At 42.5% G+C, this 20936-nt stretch overlaps 1 protein-coding gene across 10 annotated transcripts in view; it reads left to right on the top strand.

Moving 5' to 3' along the window:
* Positions 1–20936, top strand: part of LOC144730080 (ERC protein 2-like) — a 180191-nt gene that overhangs the window by 3678 nt on the left and 155577 nt on the right. For all 10 annotated transcript variants that reach the window (XM_078610611.1, XM_078610610.1, XM_078610609.1 and 7 more), the window contains exons 4-6: positions 1890–2144; positions 10911–11122; positions 13986–14208. In XM_078610611.1, the coding sequence (XP_078466737.1) occupies positions 1890–2144; positions 10911–11122; positions 13986–14208 (690 nt within the window). The remainder of the gene's footprint in view (positions 1–1889; positions 2145–10910; positions 11123–13985; positions 14209–20936) is intronic.

Below are 20936 nucleotides of genomic sequence, written 5' to 3'. Positions count from 1 at the left end.
AAGTTTCATAAATCGTGTCCCCCGTCCCACCTCCATCCACCCAGCAGTATAATTGGGTACATTACGGTTAGTAGATGAGGAGTAGGTCACACTTGTGGTGTGTACCTTGTGCTCCCGTCTCCTCCATGATGTCTGGCCAGTGTGGAAGGGTAGGCCAAATACCCACTAATGGGGCTCACATGAGCTTGCTCTAGTGAAATACCTTCTTGGCAGCAGAGGCGCGAGAGCAAGTGATTACAGTGCTGCAACCTGTAACATTTATATGATTCTTGATTCAGGATCGTCGACGTTTCCGGGTGGCCTTGGGGCGCTTATAGCTTATTGGAGCACTGATCCTTTACTCCTAAGATCCTTGGTTTGACTCTGAGTTTCAGCCACCCATACTTACACTGTATCCTCAAGTGTAACATGTGTATGGTCTCAGCCTGGTCACAAATGACCATTTAAAAGGGCCATTACAATCAATTTAGTTTTCACTTAATTTGTCTTATTGAATCATGTGAGAGGCACAAGAATATGTATTCCCATGCGTCCTCTATTGCAGGGCATGTGCTAATGTGAGTCACCTGATGTAGACCAAGGCATTTGAAGGGACCTCAGAAGAAATGCTTTGGCATCAGCTTCCAGGGATCGTAATCTAACATGAGATGATGTTACACTGCTTTTTGCAAAAATTATAAATGTAAATACATTTGTCTCATAAACATGATGCCAATAACATAATTAGAATTGGAATATAATTAGTAAAACGAGATTGATTTTGGATATTTGGTCAGCTTCAATAATATCTGAGTTAATTTAAGTATACAAGAAAATAACACTCGAAGCTCCTCGCAAACCTTCGTGCTTTACTGTTTCCTGCAAGCAACTTGTTATTATGATCTACTGCCCATGCGTATCAGCTGCTTGAATAAACATATAAAATAATAACAACGGTGAGAAGGATATTTTACAAGAGAATAAAGTGTTTAACACTTCTTTAACAAGTTCTAAAGCTTATCAAGTCAGGTCCAGGAAGAGGGTGACCGTGGCTACCGAAGCAATTAACCAGGGCACATGTCTTTTGGTGGCTCCTAGCCAGAGCAGAAATTCTACATTGCCATGGCATGGGCCAGTATGACGTTACGAACACAACGAATGTCGAAGTGGACAATTAAAACCCCTTTTTTCCATCTTCCTCATCTGTCGAAGACCTGTCATTGCAGATGAATAGACAGGAAGTCCATTTATAATGCATATGTGTATATATATATAACAGACAGGAAGTCCGTTTCTCAACATGAAATAAATGTGTTCTCTTATGTTTTTTTCCGTTGGCGAATGCCTTTCCGGACTAGTATTTTCGACAATAATTTGTTTAATCAGGCAACCCCTCGACTGATTTAGACGTTCATGGTCTCGTCACCAGTCAAAACATTTCAGACCATGCAGATGACATAACCATCCCGCAAAATCTCCAAAGTACAGCTGAAGCCTAGACTTGACGGACCTTGGGTTGCCACCTTGAAAGTACAAGACAACCAAGGCATCTGACAGAAAGAGGACGTAGAATAATCTCGGTTCCAGAAGAGGGGGTTAACTGCACGTAAATGCATTGTCTTGAATGGGGTATAATTCCGAAATTGATAAAAAAAAATTTGACTTACCTTTCCTATATTTTGCACTCCTATTGTGTTCTTGTATTGTTTGTTGTTGTAACGTTCTGACCCGCCCGAACTGGACACCTATTAAAAAGAGCTTTATAGCCCATCCTCCAGTATAAATAAATACTCTGATTACGAACATCTTGGGAAGACTTATATTTTTGCAGGACAGCCACTAAAAAAAAAGAGGACTATTATGGGTAAACTGGAACAGGTGGTAACCTGAGACGGATCTCTCCCCACCAGGTGCCGGCATCGCTGCGCGGCGTGCGTGAGTGCAGCATGCTGGAGCTGCAGGCGCAGCTCAAAGAGATGCAGCGCGCCAACGAGCTCCTGCGGCGGGAGCTCGAGGTGAAGGAGAGCAAACTGGGCTCCTCCATGAGCAGCATCAAAACCTTCTGGAGCCCCGAGCTCAAGAAGGAGCGCGCCATACGCAAGGAGGAGGCGTCGCGTATGACCATCATCAAGGAGCAGATGCGCGTCATGCAGGAGGAAACCCAGGTACGTGCGGCCGAGTTAATTAACCTTGCTGTGCTCGTGCCAGGCCCCCCACAGCCCCCTAGCAGATATTATATTTGGGTGCATTCACCTGACTATAAACATGATGTGATGGACGAACTGCGTAACTTAATTATATCGCAGTTGTGCGAGAGAAGTAGAGCCAATAGACGCTCTAAGTCCCCATTCCATTTCCATATATTGCGTCCGAGGACGAGAGATTGTGTGCTGCTCGTAATTTATTATTCATATTGTTTTATTCCACCAGAATTTTTTTTGTGACTGTAAGCCTCAATACATTTTTTTTATAAACACTGATTTAAAAGAATTTTTTGTGGGGTTATTCGAATGATGAGTCTTTAATGTTTATAAGGCTAGTAGCCATCATCACGCTTGATGAATTACATCCACAAATAGCTTGGTTAACGAATGTGTTCGTCGATGATTTAGGTAACAAAATTAACGCTGGGTATGTGTTCGCGTCAGCATCGGCGTGCTTGGTTACACCTGCGCGACATTAAACGTATTTTCTCAGCTGTTCCTAACCCATTATTGTTTCTGTAATTACTCTACGAATGCAGGTGTTAGTGTGGGAGAAGGGAGCTATGTCATGAGAATAAATGTTTTTTTTAGTTAAAATTTTAAATGAATTTTTCCTCTTAAATATTTTTATTTCATGAAAACAGGGCACATTTCAGGAGCCTTTTAAGACCTGATTGAGTTCATGGGTCCAAAGGTTTATTGGCTCGTTTGGCTTTGGCTGAAACCAGTTGTTTGCCTTCTCCCAATAACCTGTTTGTAGAGATAAGGTGATGGTGCTGTTGATCAATTGAACATTCAGCCCAGCAGATGACATCAAATAAAAAGCCAATGTTAATAAAAAAAACAAGGTCAGGGGTTTGTATTTTCCCTATTTGAAATGGATCTTGTTTCATCAGGTGTGAGACATTTTATATCAAAATACAGCTTAAATCGCTAGACCATTGTTCTTCCGTTTACCGCCAAAGTAAATGGAGAATACTTTATTTTACTGGGTGGCGCATTCATAAGTAATGGTTATCTGTACATACACGCGATCTTACATTTCGTACATGGAAACTGATTTAATATTTTTTGTATCAAATTTGGAATTAGCAAATGTTATAACGCGAATCATTAATGGCGGGGGGTTGTTTGACAATACTTTACCGCACTGGTCAGTACGGGTTGGTGAAGTATGCCCAGAGTTGAATGGAGCACATTTCATCCCATCTCTTTCGGAAGAACCTGGCTGAGTTTGCGTGCCACATATGCGGTACTCCGCTCTACAAGGCTAGGAAGCCTCATCGCCATGGCAACGCAGATTTTAGTTGTTAACACCTGATGATGATGCTGGATGTCATCTCCAAATAAAACGTGTACAATTTTCGAAGCTTTAGCTTGCTTTTGAACATTTCTGGTTTCTGAAAAAACAAACTCATTGGCATATTTGCCCACTTAACTTGATTTGATTGGCTCAAATCAAGTGAAGTTATAATAATAAAAAATACATTATACCCACAATCTAATGAAAAGGAAACTCATTATGAACCATATTGCCATCTGTTTAACCTGACAAAGCTAGTCACGGTCACGAGAACACTTTTTGTAAAATGAATTCTGATAACATTAATGTTGCAGGTGCATCGCATGTGCGCTCTGCGGCATACAACCCAAGGAAGCAGCAAATGATCTCATGCGCCAAACATATGAGAGCATAATAACGTTTACAGTCTTGCTTTTGAATGTGCAAATGCTTGTTTCAAGGCACCACGTGCCTCGAGTGCGATAAATTGATGGCAATGTTTAGATGCAATAAGGTGATCGCTGGGCGTGCTACATATAGCGTATGTGATTATTTTTTTAACCGCGGGTTGAGCTCAAAATTAACCTACGCTTTTTCTTCACTCCTGTTTTATTCAGCAATTTCATTAGCGGATTCATATTGAAATTTCTTGCCATATAAATAAGAGGTTTAAAAAAAACTGCTGTAATTATTTTCTGTTTTATACGCAGAGCAAGCGGTATGAATTGTGCAAATAAGTATTTCCTGAAAAATATTCGGCCGCGTCATTAAATTAAGATTAGTTTTCAATATAAACTGCATGATTTGAAAAAAAAAGATCACTTTTTGTAACATAAAAAGATCATGCCAATCTTTCATGAGTAATATTGAATTGTATCAATGCCGTACAGCATATTGGTTTTCACTAATTATTTTTAGTGTCAGTCGCACTTGCATTTTTAAATGTTGTAGACTTGTAAATTTAGGCACACTCTAATGTGTTGAGATTTGCTCAAACAATTATTGCAAGAAAAATGGTGATGAATAAAGCACAGACTACTCTAGTCTTGCCTGTGACTGGTAGGAACCTCCTGGTTACACTAGCCCACAGGGGATTATTGTGTCCGTCCGTTGTGCAGGGAGGGGCTGGGTGGAGAGGGAGGGGCTGGGTGGGGAGGGGCTGGGTGGGGAGGGGCTGGGTGGGGGGGGGCTGGGTGGGGGGGGGCTGGGTGGGGAGGGGCTGGGTGGGGAGGGGCTGGGTGGGGAGGGGCTGGGTGGGGAGGGGCTGGGTGGGGAGGGGCTGGGTGGGGAGGGGCTGGGTGGGGAGGGGCTGGGTGGGGAGGGGCTGGGTGGGGAGGGGCTGGGTGGGGAGGGGCTGGGTGGGGAGGGGCTGGGTGGGGAGGGGCTGGGTGGGGAGGGGCTGGGTGGGGAGGGGCTGGGTGGGGAGGGGCTGGGTGGGGAGGGGCTGGGTGGGGAGGGGCTGGGTGGGGAGGGGCTGGGTGGGGAGGGGCTGGGTGGGGAGGGGCTGGGTGGGGAGGGGCTGGGTGGGGAGGGGCTGGTCACCCCGTGGTGCCCTTATAAAACTCAACATTTAACCTACTCACGCCGGCTTGTGCCCGCCCTCACAGTCGGGCATATTTGTGGAATACAGCACGCCGCCGTTGACCCTGGCCATTGACCGAGCAACCCAACGTTCCTACCAGCTCCATTAACCCCCACCCCCCCATTATAAATGCAATTGTTATATTACATAAAACGATTTGCGTCAAACCAAAACTTACATTTTATAAACTCAGAGCTATTCTTTTTTCATCTCATACTATTGAGGAGTAAACCGATGGGTGGGATAGCTCTGCACTATGAACCCATGAGCTAATGACGTCTGAACAATCCTGGCGCCCCCCATGCTTCACCAATCCACACTGACCAACTGTGTGGTCAACCACCCCCTGCGACTGACAGTCTAGCAGTACAGCGTGTTCGCTCGCAGCTTGTTGTAGAAGTTGCAGAGGTTCACAGTTCGAATCCAGCAGCTGCCCTGATTGCGGGTGTAATAACCGTGATGATACTTCGCGCCATATTCTTCAGCAGTGGACGTTAAATGTCCCGTGCTTTCATTCGCGGGAGTTGGGGCCCGTTTGTGTGCCGGTGTCAAGGTCAAAATTTGCCTTTCTCGAAAATTACCCCCAAATTACTAAATTGGGCTGATATATAAAACGTAATCATCATCCCTTATGGGTTGACTAATGCCCCAGGTCACTCTTGTACATTAGACTGTTGGTCACTCTTGTAAATTAGACTATCCTGGTTTCTTGAATTCTCATCTGGTTAAACAAGATAAACTTGACTTTATACGATATCGAGCGACCTTCATCTACCATTTGATTGACAAAGGGCTGAATATATTAATATTATATTTAGTGTTGGTATATAGAATTCCCTTATTTAACGCCGTACATGCATTCCTGACAAAGGGGGGTTACCTTAAGCGAACACCGCGTTAAGCAAGGAAGTGCTGTACTGAATCACATTTGTGCTATAAAATCAGCCTGCAGTCATCCCATGGCCGGGACAAAGAACTGAGATGAGGGTACGCCACGTTCTGTATCATGCCGCGTACTCTATCATACCACTCGGCCGCACAGCTCCAGAAAGTAGTTCGTCGTCGACTGCTCAGAAACTGCATTATAACTGCGCGCGTTCTGTGTTATGGGAAAAGTGTTCCCGAATAGAAGAACCGTGTTTTCGTGAAAAAGAATTCGGCTATTGATGTTTGAAGCTTAAACTCGCAAACCAAGGTGGCCAAAAGATGGCAATACAGTACAGAATGTGTATTGAATCAACCTGTGCAGAGGTTTGAGTGTTATCTCCTTGCATGTTTCGTTTGCCTATTCTGGTACTCAAATTTCTCCCACATTTTTCAAAAAAATTAATATTGAAATTAATTAAGGAAAAATTGGCCTAACATCCCCAAATGCAGGACCCTCCTGAAGAACAGAGTTGATGCTATAAAGCTTTTCTATATCAACAAGCAGTAATATCGGTTTCTTAAAATGCTTGTTGACTGCCATTTTAAATACTGTCCCATTTAATAGTGGTCTTATAATGAATAAATATTTCCATTATAACACTGCGATGTGATTGGTTCACTTTTGGCTCCTTAAGAGCCAGTTAAGATGTCATTGTTCAACACTTTGACTTATGTCAGTAATAGGCCTTTAATATTTAATTAAGGTGAAAGCCAGTTGGCACGAAATTAAAAATTAATGGTACAAACTGTATTTTTGCACGAACTGTATCAACAATCCTTGTTGTTTCCTTCATGCAGAATTTAGATTTCTTTCCCTTTCTGAAAACATTACCAGGTAATGCAGGGCTTATGTGCATTATCAATAGTATACAACGACCTGTAATTAAAGGTACATTTACAATATGTAACAGTATATATGCTGAAGGTTTTGAGTAATAAATAAATGTGTGTATGTGTATATATATATATTGTATTGTGTCGGAAACGGTGACACAACAGACACTGCATTATGAAACCCGACTACCTGGGTTTGATTCCCATCCTATAAACTATTTCTATTTTACCAGGTACGGTCCATTGAGCTATATAGCTATTCATCAGAAGCGACCTTGCCACACATGATAGTTCAACACAGTGGCTTACGTTAAAAGTTATAGCAGTCAAATACTCGAAACGCATGTTGATTTTAAATGTGGATGGGAAAAAACGGAGGACCCGGAGAAAAATCTACGCAACCACGGGGAAGACATGCAAACTCCAAATATACAGCAGCAGGCATCAGGGTCGGGATCAAACCCACGACCTCCTGTATACCAGGCGAGGGAGGTAACATCTCGCCACTGCAGTGCCCACGGCAGAGGTCGCAAACGGGTTTTGATTCCTTACCCGTACCCGTACCCGGCTGCACCAGGGTCGCAGACGGGTACCTGATTTCGACCTCTGGGATGAAGCCATGTTGCAGGCGCGGGTGGGTTGATTCTAGAAACTTGAATTGTGAGAAGAGACAAGACGTTGAGAAATGAGTGACAAACGGTGACTCACCAGTGACTCATGGCCTACCCGTACCCGGCCGCACCAGGGTCGCAAACGGGTACCCGTACCCGTATCCGGCCGGTTAGCCGGGTATCGGGTAGGGTACGGGTATCGGGTACCCGGTTGCGACCTCTGGCCCACGGCGGATGTAAGTGGCGAGCGATATCTGAAAAGGTTCTAGGCCTCTCCTCGGTCAACTCAACCATAAAGTGAGTTCCTCGCTCAGTGTGTAAATATCAGTCGTGTGGGGAGTCTGAGGCAGCTGGGCGTGGTGCTGGCTACCTCACCACATAATGCGCCTTGCCAGCTTTAATGCGAACAACGCTTGCCCTAGTAGTCTTAAAATCTAGACGAAGGATCTTTGTTTACATATGTTTTTTGCCCCCATCTTTTGTCTTGGCTTTCCTCAGACCAGGACACTTAAACAGAATGCAAAGGTTTGTTTCAGTTCTGCAAATGATCAAACATTTGCAATTGCTAACGTACCTGCAGCCTTGAGAAGCACAAGCTGCAGTAGAAGTAGATGTGAACACGTAAAAAATGTAAACGCACAACGAAGCGGGTTGAATTTGTGAAGTCAAGTCACTTCACAAAGGTGGGCCGTGTTTGCATTGCTGTTTATTGATCTGGCAGAATTAATGCGCACCATTGGCTCAGGCAATCGCATACACCCTTGACATATTTTATTTTGCTCGTATTACTTTATTTACTCTGTCGCAGAGTACATTTTGCAAAATGACAATCCCCGAGGCACGGCAAGGATACTTTTTCCTCTACTGATAGGGTTGGCTGCTTCTGAAAGCTTTACTTTCATTGATAGATCACATTATTAACGATGTAACATTTTGGAGGTGAGTAATTGACAACATTCTCCCTGGACGGTCAAGTGTGCAAATGTAGATTTAATCTAACTAAATAAATTTAAGCCCATGAAGCCTACGCAATTGGATTTTACGTGAATGATTTCAAATGCCACCCAGCAGACTGGACTCCATGTTAATGGTGGGTTTAAATATAAATGGGCGGTTAAATGAAAGCTGCGATGTGTTTTTCATCTGTGCCTATATGCTAGTTGTTTTTCATATGTAATCATACATTGTCCTATTAAATACATCATTTTTTTGTAACCTCATGATACCATGAGTCTATTTAACTAAGAGGCTGCTTATAATATGAAACAAATTGCCTGGGTATGGACGTAAAACATTAGTGAGGCTCATAATGGAAAATTGTCCAGTTGCTTAATTTTTTTCAGCTGTTCACAATACAGTAAATATCTGTCGTATTTTAATGTGTTTCATGCAATGTGTCACTGTCGTCAACCTAACTGGCTTTTAAACAGCAGAGCAGCGCATTCCATCATGTTAGAGAATGGTTCACGGAAGCGGATATTGCAGAATTACTATTGAGATCCCTTGAAGTGACCTCTAGACCACACAGAGGGAATCGCTTTCCCAACCATGCTGCATGCGAGAACAATGTTTGTCGTGCAATAGTGTGATACTGATATTCATTTCTCAGAGCTGAAATATATCTAGGTTAAGTGCAGAGCCAACATTAATGCGATGGGGTTATTTCGTGTGTGTAGTTGTAGTTGGACTAGGGCTGAAATGTGCAACTCACTACAGCCTTGATCATAGGTGATGGCAGCATCTCAGCAGTGCCAGCTCAGCGCTGCATTTTAAACGGTTTCTCAAGTCGATGGTCTTAGCCTGGTCAGCAATAATCACATTCAAATGGTTCTCTTAACAATTGAAGGTGATGCAACAATTGAAGGTGATGCACTGCTCTGTGAGAGCTACGATTGGACTCTTTGTCTCGCGACAATTGGAAGTTAACTGGGGGGAGCGGCAACAAGCACGTTACATTACGACTGATAATTATTTGTGTACAATCACCGTAACGTTGGTGAATCGCTTCGGAGTGCACTAGAGTGGGGACATTTTCAGGAGAAAGTGAAATTAGATTAAATGTATAGCGGCATTGATTATTCTGTTTGTTGCAAGGGATTATCTCATTATGAAGCTAATATGGGTATTGCAATAGTTTATGGGGGCTTAGAGAAAGGTTATTGCTGATAAGCATTCTTACTGTATTATTTGGCTCTTTATCTATGTTTAGCGACCTCTTTGCAGCTATCTGAGAGAAATGACTCAACAGAAATGCAAGCACAGGCCTGCTCGTCATTCCATAAATTAGTATCTTAGAACACACTGACTGACAATGGTAATTTATTATTTTGTGATAATAATATAAATAATGTGAAAATAATGTGTAGCTCTTTATCAGTCGTCTTTCTACCAGATGGAGCCGTCCCCAGGCATTGTCAGCCTGGTGTTCTAACGATGCTACACCATGCTGGTCAGTGCCAGTGGAAAGTGGGGTGCTGAGCAGTTCGGCTGTCACTTGCCACTGATGTTGGTTGTGCCCCAAAATTGGTAAACGTTACGCGTAATATGATTGGTACATAAAACGGTTTAAAATAATTAATTTTTTTTTATCATTAGAACCGTATCGTTATTTCATTATATTTTGGCTGCCAATCATATCTTATCTTTCCTTCGCGAAGCCTCAGGGGGAATTTTAATTGCACAGAAAATGTATTAAACGTAATTTGTCAGTGTTTTAGCTGATTGGGTGACCCTACAAGAATCTGCCTACAATTATGATGTATGCAGCATTTAAATGTGAGCGCATCTCAAGATGTTGTACAGAAACATTGGGCATATTTATTTTATACAGAGATGCAGTCGGTCAAAGGCAGAAGGAAAATAATAATGCCTTCAGTCAACCTGGAATGACGTACTGATTAAGTCAGCTACTTTTGTGTGGTCGATTACTCGGGCCCATTTAAAAATGTTGGCCACCCCCCCCCCACATCCTGCCTCTTGAAGGCAGGCTGTGGGGATGGTGAGACGTTTCTTAACTATTTTCATGTTATCAGATTAGTCGTGTAATTGAACAGATAATCGATCGAGTAATCGATTACTTAAATAATTTGATAAACCACTTCTAGTCTTGAAACTGCACTTGAACAGGGTCAGGGAGTCGATAGCACAGACGGCTGGGGTAAGGGAGTTCCAGACAATTTGGGGCAGCAAAGAAGAATGAGAAACCTCTCATTGATCGAAGTTTGCCTGAAGACTTTTATCGAGGAATACTGCTCATAATAAGTGAACTGCGTGTATATAAAGTGCGCTTTACCTGAATTGACGAGAACCTTATGTGTCACGTTCAGTGGAAGAGCATCTAATTTTAAAGTGCACAGTCACGTGTAATGTACCTTACTACTGTGGGGGCAGCAGATGGAGAATTGACACTGCGGTTTTTTGTCCGCTGCCTAGAACGAGGGAAGGCCAAGCGACATGCTGGGGTTGTCTGTGCGCGCTCCGTGATGTTGCAGCACCTGCAGCTGACGATCCAGGCCCTGCAGGAGGAGCTGCGCACCCAGCGCGACCTCAACCAGCTCTTCCAACAGCAGGACAGCAGCTTCCCCAGCGACGACAAGGCCGCCGGCGACGGGGGGGATGGGCGTACCGAGCCCAGCCAGGCCGAGTTCCACCGCCTTCGAGTGCAGCATGACCGCCAGTCCAAGGAACTCTTCCTCCTGCGCAGGTGTGGAAGACTCGCAGGGGGTTCATGTTTTGGCTGTCATGTGCATGGCTTACAGGGTTTATGGCTTTGCTTTATTGTGCAGGGCTTACATGGTTCAGGGTTCAACTTTCTTGTACGGGGCTTACATTATGGTTCAGGGTTTGGCTCTCCTGTGCAGGGCTTACATGCGTCGTGTTTTGGTTCTATTGTGCGGGGCTCACAGGGTTTGGGTCTTGATTATCTTGTGCAGGGCTTAAATGGCTCTGCGCCTGGCTCGATTGTGCAGGGCTTGCAGTGTTCATGTTTGGCTTCTACTGTGCAGGTCATACAGCTTTTAGGTTCTGGTTCTTGGGTAGGGTTTGCAGGGTTCAAGGTTTGGCTCCCTTGTGCGGGGCTTACATGGTTCATGGTTTGGCTATCTTAAGTGGGGCTTACCTTGTTCATGGTCTGGATTTATTGTGCGGTGCTTATAGGGTTCAGGGGTTAGCTCTTTTTTTGTGTGGGGCTTACATGGTTCAGACCTTGGCTCTCTTTTTGTGCTGTGATTATCGGGTTCAGGACCCGGCTCTCTCGTGCAGGACCTACGTGGTTCATTGACATGATCGACTTACAGGGTTCAGGGTTCGGTTCTCTTGTTCAGGGCTTGCAAGGTTCAGGGACCGGCTCATCACGCAGGTCGTGCATGGTCCGGCTCTCTCGTGTGGGGCTTGCAGGGTTCAGGGTTTGGTCCTGTTGTGCAGAGCTTACCAGGTTGATGGTTTTTTTTTCTCTTGTGCAGGGCTTCCAGGGTTCAGGGTCTGGCTCTATTGTGCAAGGACTTAGAGAGATGGTATCTTTGAATATGACACCTCATATTGAACGGCTAAATTTGGTTGTGAGAATTGTTCTTCAACTTACCATTGAGCTTAAAAATAATAATTGACACATTCAATGCTTGTACGCTTCTACTTTTGATGTATTTGGCTGTGAGGGTTGCGGAGGGTCTTCACAACACATTTTAGCCAGATCATGATGTGATCAATGATGAAATCATCATATTGGCTGTGCTTTAACTTGGCACGATCAAAGTTGTAAGAGATAAGAGTAAACGCATGTGTTGAATTGAGCAAGGTTATAAGAGCTTTCTGAGAAAAAGGCGACGGGGGGGGGGTATTCCACAATCTCCAGTGTTAGGTTTTGGCTTCAGTGTTGGTGATGAAGGGGTTACAGAGTTTAGCTTCTATTGGTCTGGTTTATTGTTAGCAATTGGCATTATTGTTTAGGTTCACCTTTGGTTCCCCGTCTTTACAACTTTAGGGTTTATTTTCAATGCTTGTGATTCGTGTGCAGTGATAATAGGATTTAATGTTTACCTTCAGTGTTATAGTTTAGGTTTAGGATAATGGCTTACGTTTACATTGATCAGCCTAGAGGGTTTGGGGTTTTGTTTTGGTGTTTGGGTTTAGCATTAGTGTACAGTGGTTTACAGGGTTAAGAGTATTTTTTTGGCTTCAGTGTTAAAGTTTGTATTTTAGTGTACTGGGTTAGGGTTTGGATTTAGTGTAAGGATTAGGGTTTATCTATTGTGCTAGGTTTCAGGTTTAGCCTTATTATGCAAGAGCGAGAATTATGATCGTTGACAGATGGATATTTAATGAACACTGATTTTGGTGGAATTTTTACTTTTTTCATGTTTATCACAAACAATGATGTTGCTTGATTTGCCGTTTTGTTGGCAGTTGCTAACCCCAAGAGTCCAATGCAAACGTAATCATCAAACAATTTGTTGACTTGCATAAACATTGATCTGCCTACAGGGTTAAATAACGTTGTGAATGAGATGTGAGTGTCCGGATGTTTTTTTCACACGCCAACATGTTTCCAATCATTTGAATTATAGCAATTGTAGTAAACAGACACATGAATGCATAAACAACGGTCACAATACCAAGGGTTCAAGAAAGCCAATCCTAAATAAATAATTACACACTGCCGTCCATTAAAATGGCTGCTGAGTCGCAGAGGACAATTCTCGGCAACCCACTGTGTCATTACTGTTTTGTACAAACTGTCCTCTCTGCTGGGTAATGCCTACGTTTTGTAAAAATGTCAATTTCTCACTACAGACATTGCCTTTGTCAATCGGAGGCGGTGGTGGGAAATGATGGTCCTGCTTCGTACTTTTTCTCTCATCACAATGCCGTTCAGCTCCACGGTTGTGAGTTTTTTTTTTTTCATGAGATCTGTTCAGTACAACATGGGGCGCACTGGTCAGTGTGGTTTGGTGAACGAGGCTCCGCGGACTTTTTCAGAGATCACTCACCATGACTTTAAGCATCCATGGTCGGTAATCACTCATACCAGGGAGGTTCATAGCGCAGTGGGCCTACCACTGTGCCACCGTTTAACAACAGCAAAACCCAATTCAATTAGAGGTACTTCCATAGTAAAAATTATTAACCAAACCATGTATGTATTTACATGTATGTATGGCCAACATCATTGACAGTTATCTAAAGCGGTCCTGGGCCTCCCCTATATCGACTCGGCCTCAATTGAGTACCTGGTGTGATGTGTGGACATCGCCACTCGGGAGACAAAGGCGGTCGTCAATGGTGTTGGCCACCCACCGCCTTGTGTGCTGTGCTGTCCTTCAAAGGTGCTCGCTAACAGCACTTTCCCCAACAGTCAGTTAAGGCTATTTGGGGGATCTTCGTTTCTATGGGACCTTTTTGCCAGCATCAATATGATGAAAAAAATATAAGTATAGGCTTTACCCTTTCTGGTAATAAAACAGGTGTTAAGATGTTCTTTGTCTTTTGTTTTTTGTATGCTTAACTTTTTTTGCACCGTACATAGCCCAAGCGTGCTAATCGGAGGCGCTAACAACCATATGCACGGGCAGGACCCTGGAGGAGATGGAGCTGCGCATCGACACGCAGAAGCAGACGCTGGGAGCACGCGACGAGTCGATCCGCAAGCTGCTGGAGATGCTGCAGGGAAAGGGCCCGGGCGGACGCTGTGGCACCATGGGAGACGACGAGAGGCTGGCGGACACCGAGGCGCAACTGAGTCGCATTCAGGGGCTGCTTGAGGGACGCGAGCGTGAGAACCAGCATCTCCGAGAGGTAGGGCACCGCGCCGGCTCAGTCTGTGCCTTGAAAGTATTCACTGTTGTATGCTTTTCAATGTATTAACAACACTGTTATGTTTTATTTATTTATTAGCTTTTTTATTTCGCGTGCAATCGGTGTCATGCCATGATTGGGCCTCTTGGATTGATTATTTTTCTATACTGATTGTGCTCGGTGTCCTGTCACGCTGAGCAGTGTCAATTCTTCATGTTAGAGAATGGACCTTGGAAGTAGATCTCACAGCTACTTCTGAGATCCTTTCAAGTCACCTTCTGTGAACCAGAGGACATTGGAAGTAACCTCTGGTACGCACAGTAGAGAGCAGTGCATTCTCAGCAACCCACAGAGTAATTTTTGTCATATTACCGTCAAACCAACATCATTCTCAGAGCTGCAATGTCGCTAAATTAAATTCAAGACCAAATGTAATTGTGATGGGTCAATTGTGACCTGGTTGATGCCACTAACTTCACTACATTTGGGAACCCGGTTTGGTCACCCGCTTTAATTAACATGCAAATAGGAACACAAAATGTAAGACCACTTTGAAATGAAGACGCTTGAATAGAATTGGAAGATACATTTATAAATCATAGGCAGCCGTCTGGAATCAAACCCAGGATCCCGACGGTGCAAGTCGCAGGCTGGAATCTCTGAGCGACCCGACCCGTCTCTCCATCAATTGAATTTGATACAAATCTTCCTAGCAACGCCACACTTGCTTGCGAGGAGACGGAGCAGTTCTAGATTTGAACCTTTCGTGACTGCAAGGATTCATACTGTTAGGTTTTTTCCGGTAAAGTCACGTGTCTATACCGAAAAAACCTAACAGTATGAGACGGAGCAGCTCCATGCACCCATTGCTGGCAGCGGCCAGGTGTGAGCCCCACACGTGTGTAGAAAAAAGGGTGGGCAGCTCAGGTTCTTAATTGGTAACTTTTTAAGAAATGTTCACACTGGTTGTATTTGTGCATTATTTGAAAGTCTGCGTCTGCTCTTTTGGGAGGCAATGTTTTGCCACACTGGGATTATTTTAGAAAGATGTGGCCACTAGTGGGATTATTTTAGAAAAATGTGGCCACTAGCCATGCTTCTTGTCATAACAACTTGAATCGGGAGAACGGGAACGAAACCTGCTGGGTGTTTGCTTCGTGGTTTCCGGTCCCCTTGGGCTTAAGGCTCCCGTCATGACGTATCTGCTCGCCTCGCAAGTTGCAGTGTCAGTGGTTTATTAACTTAGGAAAAACACATTTAAAAGGCCAACATTTTTTTTATCTAGCTGCAGTATTAAGGATGCTACAAGATGAGTTTTCATCATACAATGCTATATTGATTTTCACGACATGACCTTCATCGCAATATCCGTTTCCCATCGCTTCGTTTTTGGATTGTTTTTATGCTTTGTTCTACTTCGAGTACAAATAAAGATTACTTAATCCTTCTTAAACTGCAAATCACCCGACAGAAGCCTTTCTGCATTTGTGACAATTCTTTCATAGCTATCTATGTACAACTTTAGTGAATTAGTTTGTTATTTCGTAAGCATTTTGTCAAGAAATAAAGTAACAAAAAATGTGCGACCACAATCGCGATATAGTGATATTTTGGAAAATGGACGATACGATTTTTGTGGCTCTTATACCGTACGACGTATTGTTGTATCGCCATGTCATCACTATGCTAGTACATAATTACAATGGTGTTCACCATCTAATGACAGATATTTTTAAATCTTGTAGACTTCTACACATGCTGGCAATATGGGGTACAACCACGAGACACATCTGACTTGTCTCTCGGCCATGCCAAAGCGAGGAATGCAGTCTCACCCCTGCGGGATGTTTGCCAGGAGCTACTTTGAAGTGACCCTAACATTCCAGAGAGGAAAAGCTACAAAAAAAAAGTTTTTTTTAGATCAAGTGGATTGGCCATATTTATCTTTTTCATCTGTTTAGACATGATCCTGTCTTCTTGTGCGAGTTTCTGTGAGGCGTATTCAGTCTTATGTACTTATGCCTTTTCTCATGTCTGTCCAGCTGTTATTCTCTGTCTAGCAATGTGTCTGCCCCTCTGTTTATAATTTTCACCTACAAATTTTGCATCTTGCCATCTCGGTAAATAAAACCTGTTGCAATGAGCACATTTAAACATGTTAAATGTCATTCGCTCATACCGCAGCAATGACATGAGATCACATTTTGTTAAATATTGCATTGGCGATGCATATTGCAGATGTGTTGCAATGAAAATCACTCTGGGGGAAGATATGACTGACGGTCCAGACTAAGCTTCTCTTGAGAGATTGAATCTGCAACAGTCATCAGCAGAAAGGTGGACATTAAGCAATATATTATATTTTTGCTAATGCTATGCTTCAGTGCGGCCTTCTAAAATTTGCTCGGCTAGGTGAGTTACAGTTTGCAATAGAGTCCAAATAAAAAAATAATTTTGTGTGCACGAGAGAATGTTCCTCTTGTTGCGCTGAATTTAAACTGTTAAATGTACTAGAAAGCCCATATCTACAATGTTTAATACACACAAGCATGCGTTTCAATATGCATTCGCATATAATAATTTTGCTGGTGCGAGCGATTCCAATATTATTGGCGATGTATTCGGACATTAAACTCGATGGTCTTCACGTTCTTATTAAGGATCACAATGTGTGAATGATGCCACTGTGCACTACCTGGTGAATTTAACTGCCGCCACCTATGCATCTGTGCATAATTGGTGAAACAATGACCCATTGTATGCCTAAGGTTGACCATGCACTGTACATGATTTATTCATATTCTTGGTTCTTTCGGTAAAGTCACGTAGAAGGGAAACAATAAAATTAGAAAAATATAAAACAATACAATTCTCACGACGTTTTTTTTCAAATTTTCTTGCTGTGGATGTCACACCTGCTAAAATATATTATTTAATATTTTTATTATTTTATTGTTTCTTTTCTACGTGACTTTACCGAAAACCAAGAATATGAATCCCTACAGTTACGAAAGCTTTAAATCAAATAATTTATTCAATTAATATGACTGATCACAGATAAAACAATATTGCCAATTATTTACTCAGGGAGGCCTCAGTGGGTCTCAAGAACGGTATTTTAGAGTGTCTTGTAATTTGGACATCTAGCCAAATGCATTATTGAGTACTCTTAGGTTTTTTTGGTAAAGTCAGGTAGATAAAAAATAAAATTAAAAGTTAATAAAAGTAATAATGGAAATAAAATAAAATAAAAAATCACGACGTTTCGGAGGCAACACAAGTCTCCGTCATCAGGTGGGACCGTCACAGCTAAAATTACTGCATCAAGTGGTTTTTTCGGTAAAGTCAAGTGATGCAGTAATTTTAGCTGTGACGGTCCCACCTGATGACAGAGACTTGTGTTGCCTCCGAAACGTCGTGATTTATTATTTTATTTCCATTATTACTTTTATTAACTTTTAATTTTATTTTTTACCTACGTGACTTTACCGAAAAAACCTAAGAGTATGAATCCTTGCAGTCACGAAAGCTTCAAATCTAGCATTAATGAGTGTTTGGCAGAAGGGAGTAATCTGGAATGCCTGTAGAGTTAACACTCCCCCACCTATACATGTACACACTCCAAAGAGATACTCCTTTGAGTGTTAGCCAATTCTACTCGTGGACTGCACTCTTTGCTTTATCGTCCTCTCCTGGTAACTCGTAGTCCCCGCAGCGCTATACCTGCAACACCTGGTAAACTGTTCACCCATCCAAGCACTCGCCAGGCTCAATTCCTTCTCTGCTTCTGAGTTTGAACGAGGTCAAGCAGAGTGATGCCGTTGTACAAAAACAATGTAATTGGCAGACTACACAAGTTTCACCCTGCTGTTGGGGTTTACACATGTGGGGTTCATCTTCTTGGTTCTTTCGGTAAAGTCACGTAGAAGGGAAGCAATAAAACAATAAAAATATGTTTTATTTTTATTGTTTTATTGCTTCCCTTCTTCGGTAAAGTCACGTAGAAGGGAAGCAATAAAACAATAAAAATATGTTTTATTTTTATTGTTTTATTGCTTCCCTTCTACGTGACTTTACCGAAAGAACCAAGAAGATGAATCCCTGCAGTCACGAAAGCTTTAAATCGAAACATGGGGGGTTTTCGATGCTGTGGGAAATAGCATAATGATATGAAAATAAGGAAGTCTTGCACCTGGACTTTATCAGAGGGAGTGAGTTGACAGCACGGATGGCTGAGGAAAGGGAATGCCAGATAATGGGGGGGCAGCAGAAGAGAAGGAGTGATTTACTTGGGCGAAGATTGGCTGGAGACTGATATATAGTCTTAGTTACTGGAGAAGTAACTGATGTGGGCACTTTGGTTTGTCCAGAGAAATACAGCTTACAAGTGAAGTGATTGCAATCGCAGTGATTTACCTGGCTTGACATGTCCAGCACATAATTGTAATGTATTATTTTAAATGGAAGAATAACTCGCTCAAAGTGTAATCAACATGACCTTAGCTTTATTCACGTAGTTTTACATACATAATGTATACCATCGTGATTTCTATCATTAAGTTTATTACCTGGCTCAAAGAGCCTATGTAACTCATCTTGTAAATCGATGCACAATCTAGTGTACAAGATTGAATATTTTAAGTGCTGAGTTTTCATGTAAACTTTGTTTAAATGTTTACTGTGACCCATTTGGCTTGTCGGCCACATCTGAACCTGAAGCCTCTGGAACAAAGCACAAATATAACAACGGCGTAAGTCATTCCCGGCGTATAAATAGTGGGTGGCATCAACATCCCATTGCAGACCCTGTCGTCGGCGTGCTCGCTACGTTCTGGTTTTGAGACGGCAGGTGGCAGTATGACGCCGAGTTTGGAGCCAAAGTTACAATCAGCAGTTGCAGAAAATCACCAATTTGCCTGGCTCTTGTTGGTGACATGTTCACAGCTGTTGTAATTAACCGTGAACAGTTTGGCTACCAGGGTGAAAGTTGCGGTGCATTTTATTGAGTCTTGCATCGCAAAGACGTGCTACTGGCTTTGGCAACCCTGCAAAATCGTGCGTACATTTCCTTCATTTCAACTGGCTGAGAGCTCATTGAGACATCAAGCCTCTCTTGCGAAGGAGAGCTATGTATTCCCTGCGTAATCCCACTTTTTGCACCGCATTTAGATAATTTCATTTGGGATGCGGGGGCTATTTATTTTGGCTTTTGCTGCTTTTAATTCTGTGCCCTCTGGAATTCTAATTTTTTGCTACAATTAATAATTCTTCAAATTCATAAGTTGATGAAAATGATTCTCTCACTTTTCACATTTAAAATAATAGGTTTCAGAGCTGCCACGCATAACAAAATTAAGATTTTTTTTCCACATGGTTTTACTGGTTCAGTGAACAGATCTACTTGAATGTTTTTTTTTAAAGAACCTTCAAGGACTACGGTTGCTGTTAATCCTGAGCACTTTTGGCAGCTTGTGTTAATTTGTGTGCACAACCACATCACTGCCAGACCTCCCAGCCTGCACTGATTTGAGCCAGGCACCAAACAGTTGGCAACACAAGACATTAATTATAGTAAGCGGAAATTACATAAATTACAATATGACTAATGATTTGTGTGAGCTGTATGGACCATAGACTTTGGGTTGTTTAGATTTTTTTACATAGCGCAAGAGTTGAAAATCTCAGAAAGATATGCACGTTTTTTTTTGTAAGTTAAGATAACATTTTTAAAATTGATCAAGGCTGGCACATTTTGTGAACCAAACAAATCTTCGCTGTGGTTGTTTACCAAAGACTCAAAGGTCCGAGAATTCAGCTGATGATAAAATGCCTCATTTTGTCTCGTTTCCAATAGCGCGGAATTCCCGCTGTGAGTCTGCTCACTGCAGGGATCCTCTCCATACTCATCATTCTTGGATGAGTGAAGCTAATCCATGGGGAGATATCTCTACATTGCATTTGTATTAGAGGTATGAGCAAAATGACGCTAAGCTGTTGCAGATAAACCCGGCTAAGCTGTCAGCCCTGCCTATTACATTGCTGCAATGCAGATCTCGCATTGATTTAATTTAGCAGGTATTGTTGCATACAGTATCTCTGCGAGGTCCATTGCAAAAAAAAATTGCACATTACAGTGTGCAAATAGTTTTGATTGAAAAGTCAAATATATAAGCAAGGCTGCTTTGCTTGCATCGTCATTCTCTTCACATGCCACATAGTGTCGTGATTAATGGCCTAAAATAATTTGCGGGGTATCATTATTTGTTGGTTTGCTTATGCAGTGAGTTTTAAAATTATATTATTATTGTAAACTAGGGGTTGTTTAGGCGCCCCCGAACAACCATTTACAGCCTTTGGCCAGGAAAGTAAAAAAAAAAATTCCACACGAACGACGCATTCCCTCAAGCACCCGATGCTCCATTTTCAAGTTTTAAAATGAAACATCTTTGAATTGTATTATGTTTTGAATTCGATAATTGTATTTCTTCATTAAAAGCTTATATCATTTTACATCTGGAAGACTTAATTTAAAAGGACATTTCGTGTGAATTTTCTCTCGTCGTTAAGTAGATGGCCTTGCTGGGGGTTCAGTTCGATGCGGACTTTCACCTGTTTGGGATTGCGAGGATCGAGATAAGGCGACATTAGAGCTGGCCGTGCGAGAAGACCGCCGTCTGCAGATCGATTCCAACGTAATTAAATGTCTGTGCCTGCGCCTCCGTCGTTCA

Source organism: Lampetra planeri, chromosome 34 (assembly GCF_965212315.1).
Source record: "Lampetra planeri chromosome 34, kcLamPlan1.2.h2, whole genome shotgun sequence".
Lineage (NCBI taxonomy): Eukaryota > Metazoa > Chordata > Hyperoartia > Petromyzontiformes > Petromyzontidae > Lampetra > Lampetra planeri.
Note: the sequence above shows the minus strand (reverse complement) of the source record. Positions and strands in the feature narration are given on the sequence as shown.